Here is a 14,312-nt window from a genome sequence, read left to right on the forward strand (position 1 = left end):
AACTAACCAAGCAACAGCTGGTGGTAGAAGTCTGAAGACCTAACCCTACGAGAACATGGCTCTATCTATGGACTACTGGACCTCTGACACCCCTGGCTGATGCCCCTGAGGCCAAACCCTCCTACTACAGATACCCCCCCCAAAAAAAAATGCGACACTCCTGGGTCGCGATGGAGAGAGCCAGCGAGACGTGGATGGGGTACTAAATGGTGACAAAAATGGTGAACGAAAAGGCAAGGTACGAAATCTATAAGTAGTAAAGTATGTAGGTGGCTGAGGATGAGGATTAAATGGAACAGTGTCAAAATGAACCGGATATCATGACAAACTTAAGCGTGAATCATGCCAATGAGAACGAGAACGAGTATAAGGTACATTGAAAAAAAATGAATTAGAATACATAGCATGGGTGCATGGTGGTGGTCGAGTCGTTGAATGACGCTGGTGCTTTCGGAGGCTAGCCCAGGGATCAGCGTTCGACGAGCGAAGACCCAAAAAATCGCGTTTCGGACGCGTGTGCTGTGGCGAGAAGATGGTGTCGTCGACCTCATCAGCCCAGCTTGCATGTTGCGAGCGTGTCTGGTCATTGATGGCATGCGCTCGTGAGTCCTCGCTGTTGGCTGTTGCTGACGTGTCGTTGACGCGAGTGCTCGACGTCGAGTGGTGCCGGTGTTGCTTGGGAGGTGTGGGTGGTACTGGCGTGGGTGATGTCGTGTTCAAGGGTGGTTGCATGGTGCTGGGCCGTTCGACAGCGAGGCCAGGAATGAGGTTGCTCACCTCCTCATAGATTCTTCCATCTCCCTGCAAATCATCCTCCTCCTCTCCTCCTCTTCCTTCTCCATTCTTCCTTCGTCCATCTTTTGTTCTCTCTCGTTCTCTCTCCTCCTGTCGTTGGGCATCGTCCGCGTTCGTTCGAGTCGTGCCAGCATTTGCTGGCACGTGCTGGGCATTCGCACACGGTGTTGGTGACGTTGGACGCGGCGTGGTGGTCTTTGGCAATGGTGGCGCGGATGGCATTAGTGGTGTTGTGGTGTCCAGCGAATTGTGCGTCCGTGGTACTGGGTGCTTGCTGCTGGTTGGAACGTGCGTGAGAGGTCGCGCTGGACTTGGTACCACTGGTGGACACGTGTTGACGCGTGTCTGTGTGCTCACCGTGTCCTGCAAACTGTCTCCTGCTTCCAACTTCCCCACTTCTTCCTGCCTTCTGCTTGTTCGTCCACTTCCTCCTCCCAACTGCTCCTGCTGCTGCCGGTTGCTTTCTGTATTCGTTTGAGCCACACCAGCATTTGCTGGCGTGGGCTCGGCGTTTGCACATGGTGCCGGCGAGTGGTGGTACGAGGTAGGACATTGTTGGTCGAGTGTTGGGTCGCGTGCGCTCAAAGTCGAAGGGGATGACGTCAAAATGGAAGATGGTGTCGTGGTGGCACGAGTACAGGGCGTGTCAGGTGTCGCGTCTTTGTTGCAGGGGATGGGGGTACAGTCAAGACGGCGACTTACTGACAGGATGTTTCCCTCCTCCTCCCGTTCCTTCTCTCCTCCTTCTCTCTTCGCCTTGGTGTTCTCCGTGTGCATTCGAGCCACGCCAGCATTTGCTGGCATGCTCTGGGCGCGGACGCTCGACACTGGCGAGTCCGCGTGTCGCATACTAGGTGCTGGTTGGTGCTGGTTGCACGCGTCTGCTGGCATAAAGGGTGGCATTGAGCCATGTGTCGTTGGACTTGGCGTGGAGGTTGCAGCGAGTGCTGCCGAATGCGAAGTTGCCGGTGGTGGTTTAGTGGCAGGTGCGACAGAGTCGTTTGCGGGTGTTTCGTTGATGGCTGGGACAGGAGATGCAACGAATGGTGCAGAAGGCGAAGGCACTGATGGTGACGCAGTGGTCTGCATGGAGTCTAGAACTACCCATAGGCTGGGTCATGCCCAGGGCGAATTAAGCTGCACATCAAGGTGCTGTTGCCGTTTCCGGAGTTTCTTCTCCCGTTGCTTGCGTTCGGCTGCTGGCTTGATGATAAAATCTCGTTTGAAGGCTTCAACGAGAGCTGCGAAGTTCGACCGTTGAGGTAGCGGCAATGTATTTAGCCATCGTAAGGCTTCGTCTTTGAACTTCGACTTGAAAAAATGAAACTGTTGCGTTTGTGGCAGAAAGTCCGAGTTCTTGAGATAGTCTTCAAGCCAAGTAGAAGCAATTAGCGTGTCTCCGTGAAACGCGGGAATACTTTCAGCGCCCATAGTCTAGAAGTGGTCAAAAAACACTAGATAATTTGAAATTAAGGTGCGAAGCTCCGAGAAACGCAAATCCAATGTAAACAAGATCCAGGTGCTGGGTTCTAGGAGGTGCTATGGACAAAGGTTCAAATGACACGTAAAATCCAGATTGCAGACCAATAGTAAAGTGAACGGAGCGTGCTCAGCAGTGTGACTACGAGAAAACGAGCTGAAGCTGATAGGAATCGAGTAGGATAGACAGCTGAGAGAGTGCGCAGACAAGCAGAAAAAAGCAGGACCAGCAAGAACGATGCTCACTCTAGTCACCAGGTGGAGAGGGCCACACCTGACTAGCAAGGAGACTGGCAAACCAACCAAGCAACAGCTGGTGGTAGAAGTCTGAAGACCTAACCCTATGAGACCATGGCTCTATCTATGGACTACTGGACCTCTGACACCCCTGGCTGATGCCCCTGAGGCCAAACCCTCCTACTACAATGTTCTTAACAGTATATTCGAACTCACACCTTACCGAGTATACTTACATCATTATGGCACCTACACGGGTACAGACTGTTCTCAATGCGGCGGGTTTAGTAACCGCCCGATGGGACTCTACTCCCATAGTCGATGCTTTCCTCAGTTTCTCTCAGCGCCGTGCTAGTGCGCAAGGCGCTGCCTCCAGTATTTCGCAACTCATGAACCATCCACATCCGACTACCCCTACACCCACACCCGCCAGAAATCTTCCGCACAACGATTCCAATGATGAGTATCCTCTGGGTGGTAACCCACCCAGAGATGGTGTGGGTGATCCGGATGATGATCCAGAAGACCCGGAAGATGATGAACATGAAGGCCTAGGTCCGCAGGACTTAGTCTTCCTCCGGCTATCCCAAGCTATCAATAATCTGGTGCTTAACAACCGCCAATCCTCCGGATCCGGTGACCCTAAAGTCAAAATACGAGAACCGGATACCTTCGATGGCACTGAGCCCCAGAAGCTCCGGGCGTTCTTTGTCCAATGTGAGCTTAACTTTCAAGCTAAGCCAAAATCTTTCCGTACCAGCCGGACTAAAGTCAACTTCGCGCAATCATACCTGAAGGGCATAGCCCTCGAATGGTTTGAGCCGGACCTCCTTCCAGATGATCTAGCGGATCGTCCGGACTGGATGGATGACTACTCCGAGTTCATGTTAGAACTTCAAACTAACTTCGGACCTCATGACCCGGTTGGAGATGCGGAAATGCAGCTGGAACAGCTCTATATGCGCGATGGGTAGCGCATCAACAAGTATGTTGTAGATTTCCAGCAGCTAGCTTCCCAAGTTCGAGGTTGGGGCGACAGAGTGTTGCGCTGTCAGTTCTATAATGGACTTCCGGCTCGCATCAAGGATGAGATCAGTTGTCAAGGAAAACCTACCACCCTTCTGAAATACAAAACTCTCGCCCAGACTATCGACACTTGATACTGGGAATGCAAGGGAGAAGTCTCCCACGAAACCAAACCCTCCACATCCACCCCTCCTGCTAAGCAGTCGGCTTCTACTTCCGACCGGAAAGAGTACTCCAGTGGAAAATCCGGAACCGCTTTGGCTTCCTCCTCCACCAAACTTCCAGACTTGACGTCCAAGCTCGGAAAAGACGGTAAACTAATGTCTGAGGAGCGCCAGAGGCGCATGGAAAAGAAGCTCTGCCTTTTCTGCGGCGGACCCGGTCATACTGCCCGGGACTGCCTAAAATCCACCTCCCATGTGGCCAAAGGTCGTGCCAGCATGGTAACTCTGGAAGACAAACCGGAGGTCTCGGAAGAGACAAAAAATTAGTCCGCAACCCTCTTGACTCCACGCAGGACAAGGGTTGCGTTGACTCAACCCGTTGTAAAGATACAACAATGCTTGATACTATACGAAGTAAGTGTCAGCACTATAATAATGTTGTAGTGGTCTTGCACAGCCTAGTCTGCTATACTTGCTAGACAAGTGTGTTCGACCCGAGGGGTTTGCTATTGGAATAAGTTAGTCCGATGCCAAAGCATCGGCCGATGTTTTCGGGTTTAGCGGGTTAGCGGGTTTCGGGTACGGGTTCGGCGGGTTAGCGTCGGGTTAGGGAAATGGTCGTCGGGTATAGCGAGCGGTATGCGGAATATCAATAATGACGGGAGTTTTGGATAGAAAGAGCGGTAATATTCGTAATGTCAACTAAGAACTACGAAAATATCGGGTTTGACCACAAAGCGTCAGGAAACGGCTCCCTACTACTTGGATGCTGAATATGCTATGTGGAAACCAATATATATATAAGTACGTAGAAATCCGGAACCCTATAGGCGAAAGTAGCGGCCGAAGAATTTCGGGTCTGATGTACATGTAAATAAACACGAGGCGCTGCGGATTATGGGAAAACATGTAATAGTGCTGGCTACGACGTGAGTAATGTGCGAAATAATCAACTATGCACCTAGTGGGGCTAGCTGACAAGACAAGACACGGATAGGACAAGTGCACGGGAAAAACATCGGATCCGATGCGGCTGATGCGTCGGGTTGCATCGGGAAGTAAATATCGTGCAACGGACATTTGACGTGATGCGTGAAATGGCTGAATACGAGCCTAGCGCGAGCTCGAGTGCTACACTGTGCAATGGAGCTACACCTCAACGCTATATCCTTCTCCTATCCGAACTCTTTATTACCGTCCATTTCTATTTCTACTTTTCCTGATATCTCTCCATTCCCAGCTTTAGTAGATTGTGGTTCCTCCCATTGTTTTATAGAAAGCAAGCTAATCCGAAAAAATAACATTCCGACCTATGCCATTCCTCCACTTCTGCTCCATTTGTTTGACAGCACTTCTAATGCCACAATTACCGAGGCAGTAGATTTGCCGATCCATTTTCTGACCGGCGTGGTCACCTCCGAAACATTTTATGTTACTCTGTTGGACTCATCCTGTTCCATTGTTCTAGGAAATAGCTGGCTCACCTGACACAATCCATTGATTGACTGGGTAGAGGGCAGCATCGATTTCCGTCCGATTCCTCATGGAGTGCCTTCACCTCCTCCGACCCCTTTTCCGCCGGCTCCGGCGGAAATCCCTTCCATAACCCCACCGAGTTCCTCCGCTGATACAACCATTCCCAATATTTCTCTTATCAATGCAGTTGCCTTTTGCCGGGCCTGTAAATTGGAGGGATCGGTCCAGTTCAGTATTTTTGTTCGTCCGTCCGGTGTCAATCTCCGCTCCACTACACTCTCCTCCAAACCTCCAAACCTATCCGGAATCCCTTTGGAATATAATGAGTACACGGATGTCTTTGATAAAGGCAAAGCTGGACAGCTCCCTCCCCATTGTCCCTATGATCTAAAGATCAATTTGGAAGAAGGAGCGGCTCCGCCCCTTGGCACCATCTATTCCCTTTCCCCAGTTGAGCTTGTAGCTCTTTGCAAATTCCTAGATGAGAACATTGCGACCGGACTCCTCCGTTCCTCATCCTCTCCGCATGGAGCCCCTGTCCTGTTTGTCAAGAAAAAGGACGGCTCCCTACGTCTCTGTGTAGATTTCTGAGGACTCAATAAAATCACAAAGAAAGACTGCTATCTGCTTCCCCTCATTTCCGACCTTCTCGATTCTCCGAGCCACGCTAAAGTTTACACTAAAATCGACCTCTGGTCCGCTTATCATCTAGTCCGGATGGCGGAAGGAGACGAGTGGAAAACTGCTTTCCAGACGCGCTACAGCTCGTATGAATGGTTGGTTATGCCTGAGGGTCTCACCAATGCTCCGGCGACTTTCCAGCGCTTTGTCAACACTATCTTCACCGATATGCTTGATATATGCGTTATTGTGTACCTCGACGACATCCTCATCTATTCCGCCGACCTTGCATCTCATAAACAACACATCCTTGAAGTCCTCCGATGCCTCCAGAAGCATCGGCTATATGCTAAACCGGAGAAATGTGAATTCCATTCCGACTCGGTGTTACAAGTAACATCGGCTACATGGCCCCCCTATCATTTTTCCCCTTCGTCCTCGCCCTCGTATGCCTCCGGCTTGCACTTCTCTACCGACTATCCGTTGACCGGATCCTCGGGACCGTTCCCGTCCCTCATCCCCCTCCCATCGCACCAACGTGCGCACGTGCCTTCGGGCTATGACTCGTTCTGACTCGTGCCACCAATGTGGCTTTCCTTATCTTGTCTTATCTTTCCTTTGACTCGTGCATGATGCACATTGTATCATTTACCGTTGGCTCGTTCCAACGTTTCTCGGTCTCATTCCGCATTCGACCTTACATCACTAATCAGGCTCTGCCACCATCGTACCTATACCCTTTCCGTTTCCCCTTTGCCCTTACCTACAGTATGGTAGCCTTGCCCTTAACCCTTTCCACTTAGTATAAGTAGTCGGTCACTCTGTACTAGATTCCCTAACTTGAATCTACTCAATCTTCCCTCGAACATACTTCCCTCTGAAGCCCCCTCAGCTTCAGTCTCTAGTATCTTTTCTTAGGTGCTCATCGCGCCTAAGTCTACCTCGATCGACCACCTCATCGTTCGGACAAGACTGTCCTTACTTTGAGAACGTCAGTGACTTTGAAGACATCTGTCTTAGAAGTCACGTGACACGCGCGTCTCTGATATCTGCCGACTCGACGTCGCCAGTCTCAGTCGCTACACCGGACCCTTCCGGTTACGTCACGAACGTTAGCGGACGACGCCCCTCTTAGGGCTCCGCATAACAGAACTATTTGAGTGCGTAACAAAAGATTCAAGTTTCCTTTTTTTGCGCCCTGCCATCCGCACGGCCATTAACCGACAGACACCACGACTACCTGGACCCCGAAGTACCCTTGGGAACGCGATCCCAACACTCCGGACTCCGAAGAAGAAGAATCGGAAGAAGACCATACGTCCTCCGACGAGTTTCCCGACGAACAACCGTACGGTAACCTCAACTCGAACCCTGGAACAAGAATGTCCGGAGGCCCCACCCCACAACCGACAGTGGTCGTATCCAGGCCTGAACTAAAGGCTGGAGTACCACAGAACTATGATGGAAACATCGATGATGCCGAGCGCTGGATGTACTCGGTGGAGACATACTTCCTCATCAACTCGACGATCTACAGCTCCGACCAAACCAAGGTCGCTGTTGCACTCCAGTATATGAACGATGGAGACGCCTGCGTCTGGGCTGATACCTTCTACCGAGCAGCCTTCGACAAAACTCCCGTCGACTTCGGTAGCTGGAAGGACTTCAGGAAGGCTTTCACCGAATCCTTCCACCCGGTCGACCGGATGACTGAGGCTCTAACCAAGCTTCATGGTTTGACCCAAACTGGCGACGTGATGCCCTACATCGCGATGTTCAAAACCCTGTCGTCCACTGCTAGTCTCAAGCAGGACGTCGCCCTCATCCACTTCTTCGAACGAGGGTTGAAACCAGGACTTCGAACCGCCATCTACACGAAGGAGGTCGTCCCCAACACCATCGATAAATGGTACACTGCCGCGACACAGTTGGAAGCCAACTACAAGCGATCAAGAGCAGTTGTGTCCAACAACAGATCGGTACGCCCTTCCGGGCACCGGCACGTCCCCAAGCCTCAGGTCCGCCAACGCGATCCTGATGCTATGGACGTTGATCGTTCCCTCACGCCTGAGGAACAACAGAAGTGCTTCGATAAAGGCCTTTGCTTCAAATGCAAGGAAAAGGGCCATCGAGCAAACGACTCCCGGTTCCACCCGAAGGTGCGCCGAGGAGACAAGAATGACGAAGAAGACAAAGGCAAGAAGCCAAGCAAGTCTGGCGTCCGCCAGCTTGACGAGTCTTCTGACGAGGAAGACATGGAAGTCAACCTTGTCAAAAGAAAGGATTTTTAAAGAGAGGGCTTGTCGAACGGTCAATTCCCTCTATCTGCGCATTGTATACTAAAGCTGTTGGTAAATCCAACGAGTTTCGTGTCCCGGTGACACTTTTCTCTTCTTGCAGTGCCAAAACCGTTCAGTCGACCGCCATCATCGACTCAGGGGCAGGTGGGACCTTCATTAGCTATGACTTCGTCAAGCGAAATGGGATCCGGACCCACCTACTCAAGAAACCCTTCCGGATCACCACAGTAGACGGAAGCCCGTCCTCGGCAGGACAGGTAACCCAATACTGCATGCTATTCATTCGTCTCGATCGGAGACTTATGTATGGAAAGTTCAACATAACGAAACTTTCCAAGCATGATGATCTACTTTTTGGAAAACCTTGGCTTAGTGCCATGATGCCCAATATCGACTGGAAGGCCAACACGATCTCCCTGCCCGCGACCAATAGGTCAAAGGAGGTGGAGAGGGAACTCAACGCCTCCCGGCGAGAAAGCAAGGCCAAGCCATATCTCTTTCGCGGAGAAAAGGCTGTCCTAGAAGAGCTCGACGACGAGGACTTTTCGCCCCTCAAGCGACTCCCCAAAGGCACTCAACATTGCCTCGAGGAAATCAAGAAACGCAAGAAGCGTAACAAGAAAAAGACGGCGCCAATCATCGTGCCCTTCGAAGACACCGACTTCAATACCATGGACGATGTCTGGGTCGGACAGACCCATCTCGCGGATAAAGTTGAGGAGATCTCCACTTATCCCCTCACTGACGATGAAGTTCTAGTGGAATATGCTTCGGACGGAACATCCGTCCGGATCATCGAGAACATCTCTTTCGACACTCCGCTCACCAAGGACGGGACCTCGAAGAAAGAAATCCGGAGGGCTCTCCATAAACGAGCAAAACCTCTCCGGAACCTCTGGATCCTCGCTTCTCAGCAGGACTACACGAAGACCTCCAACAAAGCTCAAGAATTTGCTATGGAGGACGCGCAGGAGAAGAAGAAGAAATCATTTGAAGAACTGGTACCTTCCTATCTTCATGATTTTGCTGACATCTTTGCAAAGGACGGTCTGAACAAACTCCCCCCCTCACGGCCGGGAGTAGACCACAAAATCGAAATGAAAGAAGGCTTCATTCCGAAGTCTTCTCGAGCCTACCCGCTCTCACCGAAGGAAACCGATGCTGTCAAAGCATTTTTGGACGAACACCTCGCCAAAGATTTCATCCAACCCTCGAAGTCTCCTCAAGCTGCTGGATTCTTCTTTGTCGGCAAGAAGGACGGTTCTCTCCGCCCCTGCCAGGACTACCGATACATCAACGAATGGACAATCAAGAACGCGTACCCACTCCCTTTGATACCACCCTTGCTTGCGAAACTCAACAAGGCGCAATGGTTCACAAAGGTCGACGTACGATCAGGATATAACAATATCCTCATTCATCCCGACGACAGGTGGAAAGCCGCGTTCTCCACCTCATACGGGCTCTTCGAGCCCAAGGTAATGTTTTTCGGATTGTGCAATTCACCCGCCACCTTCCAAGCTTACATGAACCAGACATTTTCAGAAGAACTGAACGAAGGATGGTTAATCGTCTATATGGACGACATCCTGATCTTTTCTGATAACCTGGACGAACACCGGCAAAGGACCCGCCGAGTGTTGGAGAAACTCCGCAAAGAGTCTCTCTTCCTCAAACCCGAGAAATGTACTTTCGACTCTCAAGAAGTCGAGTACCTCGGTATGATCATTCGACCTGGACAGGTCGCTATGGACACTGCCAAGCTGAAAGGCATCAGCGAATGGCAACAACCCTCTTCGGTCAAGGATGTGCGGTCCTTTCTTGGATTCTGCAACTTCTACCGTCATTTCATTCCCCACTACTCCGACATCGCACGCCCTCTCCTCGATCTAACCAAGAAGGAGATCCCCTTCTCTTGGTCCGATTCTACCGAGGCTTCATTCCAGCATCTGAAGAAGCTTTTCACCACCGAACCGGTTCTGCGGAACCCCGACTCCTCGCGACAGTTTGCACTTGCAACTGACGCCTCGCTCTTCGCGACCGGAGCAGTCTTGCTCCAGACGGATAGCAATGGGGATTACCACCCCTGCGGCTACCTCTCCCAGTCCCTCAACGCGGCCGAACGGAACTACGAGATCTACGACCGAGAACTCCTTGCCATCATCCGAGCCCTTCAGGCTTGGAGGCACTTCCTCGAAGGAAACCCTCACCCAGTCATTGTTTTCACGGATCACAAGAACCTGATCTATTTCCGCTCCGCGCAACGACTCACCCGACGACAGGCCCGGTGGCACCTCACGCTCACCAACTTTGATCTGGAACTTCACCATGTTCCTGGAACAAAGCTCGCTGCACCGGATGCCTTGTCCCGCCGTCCGGACCACGCTATAGCTGGTCAGGATAACGAGGATCGTATCCTCCTCCCCGACACCCTGTTCACCCGTCTAATCGACGCTGAACTCGCAGACGAGTTTCAACGACTCTCTGACGACCCCTCCGACCAGACTGTGAAAACAGCCTTGGACGCCCTTTCCGGGGTGTGCGCACCCCCCATGAAGTCTGCACTTTCCGATTGGAGGTTCACCGATGGTGTTCTCTTCTATAAGGATCGTGCCTACGTTCCCCCCGACCTCCGGCATCGCGTGTTGTCTCTACATCACGATCACCCAACCGCCGGGCACCCCGGGCGTTCCGGTACCGAATGGAACGTCAAGAAATCCTACTGGTGGCCCGGAATGGGCTCCTTCATTAGGAAATACGTCGATGGCTGCGCCATGTGCCAGCAGATGAAGGTTAACACCCACCCCACGACACCTCCCCTCACCCCGATACCCTCCTCGGCCCTCCGGCCCTTCGCGCAGGTCTCGGTTGATTTAATCACCGACCTCCCCGAGAGCGCCGGCTACGATTCTGTCATGGTCGTGGTAGACCATGGGCTTACGAAGGGGGTAATTCTCTGCCCTTGCAGAAAAACCATCACAGCGGAAGGAGTAGCCGAACTTTTCTTCAAGAAAGTGTTCATGCGCTTCGGACTCTATGACAAGATCATCTCGGACCGAGGCCCCCAATTCGCCTCGAAGCTAGCAAAGGAGCTAGGACGACTCCTCGACTACCAAGTCGCACTTTCCACTGCCTATCACCCTCAGACAGATGGCCAGACCGAACGGCTCAACCAAGAGCTCGAAACCTACCTCCGGATCTACTGCCGGACGACTCCCTCCGAATGGGCAAAGCACTTGCCTATGGCCGAATTTGTTCATAACTCCCGACGACACTCTGCCAGAAATGCCTCTCCCTTCTATCTCATGATGGGCTACGAACCACGAGGCATCCCCCATCTCTTCCCCGACTCTACCCTACCAACCGCCGAAGACCGAGTCAAATCACTCGCCAAGATCCGCGAAGAAGCCCTTGCATGCCACAGCCTCGCGCAGCAACGCATGGCTGATCGTTCCTATGGCCAGCGTTACAAGCCATGGAATGTTGGTGATAAGGTATGGCTATCCGCCACGAACCTGATCACCGGATTCCCTTCTAGGAAACTCGCCCCGAAACGATATGGACCCTTCCCAATCCAGAAGGTCCTCTCCCCCATCACGTTCCAGCTCAAGCTGCCTGCCAGCTGGCGTATCCACCCCACGTTCCATGCCTCGGAACTTTCCTCCTATCAGGAGACAGACGTGCATGGACCGAATTTCACCGAACCTCCTCCTGATCTTATCGATGGAGAGGAACACTACGAAGTGGAAGCTATCCTCCAACACAAGGGTACCGGATCGCGTCGCCGGTACCTCGTGTCTTGGGTTGGCTATCCTGCCTCCGAACGAACGTGGCTCCCCGAAACAGAATTGAAGTCCGCAGCGGAGCTCTTGAAGGCGTATAAGAAGCGACTCAAGATCGCTTCAATCGCCATCTCATGTTGATCAACAACCGCCACCGCAACTTCTCCTACCGCCCTCACTACACTAGGGCTGACCCCACCAGCGAACCCATCCACACCGATACCAAAGCCTTCCATCACCAACGAATCCGCAATCGCCACCGCCCCAAGAAATCCACACCCGTCGACAAACAGAGACCCACTACCCAATACCCCACCTACGCCACTACCCAAGGAAAGACGCTCCACTATGTCGGCCTCAGCATCGTCTGTTTCCTCGCACCGATCCGCTACCTCTCATGCGTCTGCCTCCGACCCCGACCCGACGAGCCAGCCAACGCATGGCCATGATAGGCCCTCCTACACCGTCTTCCGACGACCATCCCTTCGCTCAGTTGTCCAAGACAGGCAACGGGCCTACTGGGAAGCAGTCATCTGCGATCCCCAGTATGCAATTCGACTCGACAACTATCTCAACCGCACCAACGACGAGATAACCATGAACCTCGTCCAGGCCTTCAGGGCCACCGACGCCCTCACCGGCGATATCGCCAGGATCGACCTGGCTAGGGAGACTTCCCTATCCACCGTCTCGACCAGATACAATCAAGGCAAGATCAAACGAGCCTTGCTAAATCTGTTTGAACTTAGGAACTTCCATGCTGCCGTCATGGCCGTCGAGGAGGAGCGGGCATTTAATCCCCCTCCCGACCCGCTTGCAGTCGTCGAGCGTGCTGTCTATGACAGAGCTCCGACCCCCTTCCTTCTCCAGCTACCCCGCTCTGAATCACCAGAGCAAATCCCCAATGTCACCCAGTTGACCAACCCCGAGATCGACCGTCTCTATAACGAATACGAACGCGAGCTCTACGCTCCACGTAACCCCTCCCCCATCCTCGATGTCGACACCATCTCTATCATCATCCCAGAGTTGGATGAATGCCCTCCCGCATCACCTGTTCTCAACCCCGACGATTGGGTACCCACCGAGACGGTTCCACACCTCTCTATTGGTTCTCCGGAACCCCTTCCCACTCCGCAACGCCGAAATCACCGTGCTCGTGCACGATCCATCTTGTCCCTAGGACTACCCCTCTCCCATGTGCATCGACCGCGCACCCAGAACTTCACTAGGCACTATCCTCGTGAGGAAGCCCAGGAAGACGCCATCAACGACGCGCGTCGTGATGCCACCGAGACCACCCAGGTCTACCGCAGCAACGTTGTTTGCCGCCAGTGCCGTGTCTACGGACACAAACAGAAACACTGCGCGCAATACTTCTGCCGCATTTGTGGGCAATTTGCCCCAAAACATCTCACTCCTTTCTGCCCTCGACTTGACGGCAGGAAGATCCTTCGTCGTGGAACCTCTTCCGACCGGTTCTACAGGGACATGCAGCAGCTCGAAGCTGCGTATGACCAGGACGCTGCTCGCCTTGAGCAGGAACGCGAAGAGAATGCAATCGAAGCCGCCTCCTGGCTCGAAGACCTCGACTTCGACCCTGCATGGTATAACAACCAGGACGACTACGTTCCTCTGGACGACGATTAAAGAGTTCGTGGAACTCTACCTTGAAACGGGGGTAATGTTACAAGTAACATCGGCTACATGGCCCCCCTATCATTTTTCCCCTTCATCCTCGCCCTCGTATGCCTCCGGCTTGCACTTCTCTACCGACTATCCGTTGACCGGATCCTCGGGACCGTTCCCGTCCCTCATCCCCCTCCCATCGCACCAACGTGCGCACGTGCCTTCGGGCTATGACTCGTTCTGACTCGTGCCACCAATGTGGCTTTCCTTATCTTGTCTTATCTTTCCTTTGACTCGTGCATGATGCACATTGTATCATTTACCGTTGGCTCGTTCCAACGTTTCTCGGTCTCATTCCGCATTCGACCTTACATCACTAATCAGGCTCTGCCACCATCGTACCTATACCCTTTCCGTTTCCCCTTTGCCCTTACCTACAGTATGGTAGCCTTGCCCTTAACCCTTTCCACTTAGTATAAGTAGTCGGTCACTCTGTACTAGATTCCCTAACTTGAATCTACTCAATCTTCCCTCGAACATACTTCCCTCTGAAGCCCCCTCAGCTTCAGTCTCTAGTATCTTTTCTTAGGTGCTCATCGCGCCTAAGTCTACCTCGATCGACCACCTCATCGTTCGGACAAGACTGTCCTTACTTTGAGAACGTCAGTGACTTTGAAGACATCTGTCTTAGAAGTCACGTGACACGCGCGTCTCTGATATCTGCCGACTCGACGTCGCCAGTCTCAGTCGCTACACCGGACCCTTCCGGTTACGTCACGAACGTTAGCGGACGACGCCCCTCT

General features: G+C 52.6%; 1 protein-coding gene across 1 annotated transcript; it reads right to left on the reverse strand.

Moving 5' to 3' along the window:
* Window positions 1–318: 318 nt before the first annotated feature.
* F5891DRAFT_1196220 (uncharacterized protein) lies at window positions 319–2,226 on the reverse strand (the record flags this gene model as incomplete). The annotated part of the gene is made up of 2 exons (XM_041368267.1): window positions 319–1,878; window positions 1,939–2,226. 2 exons carry the CDS (start codon window positions 2,224–2,226, stop codon window positions 319–321), a joined length of 1,848 nt encoding a protein of 615 aa, XP_041219170.1.
* Between the last annotated feature and the right edge of the window lie 12,086 nt (window positions 2,227–14,312).

Source organism: Suillus fuscotomentosus (assembly GCF_016647785.1).
Source record: "Suillus fuscotomentosus strain FC203 chromosome Unknown F5891scaffold_95, whole genome shotgun sequence".
Classification (NCBI taxonomy): Eukaryota; Fungi; Basidiomycota; class Agaricomycetes; order Boletales; family Suillaceae; genus Suillus; species Suillus fuscotomentosus.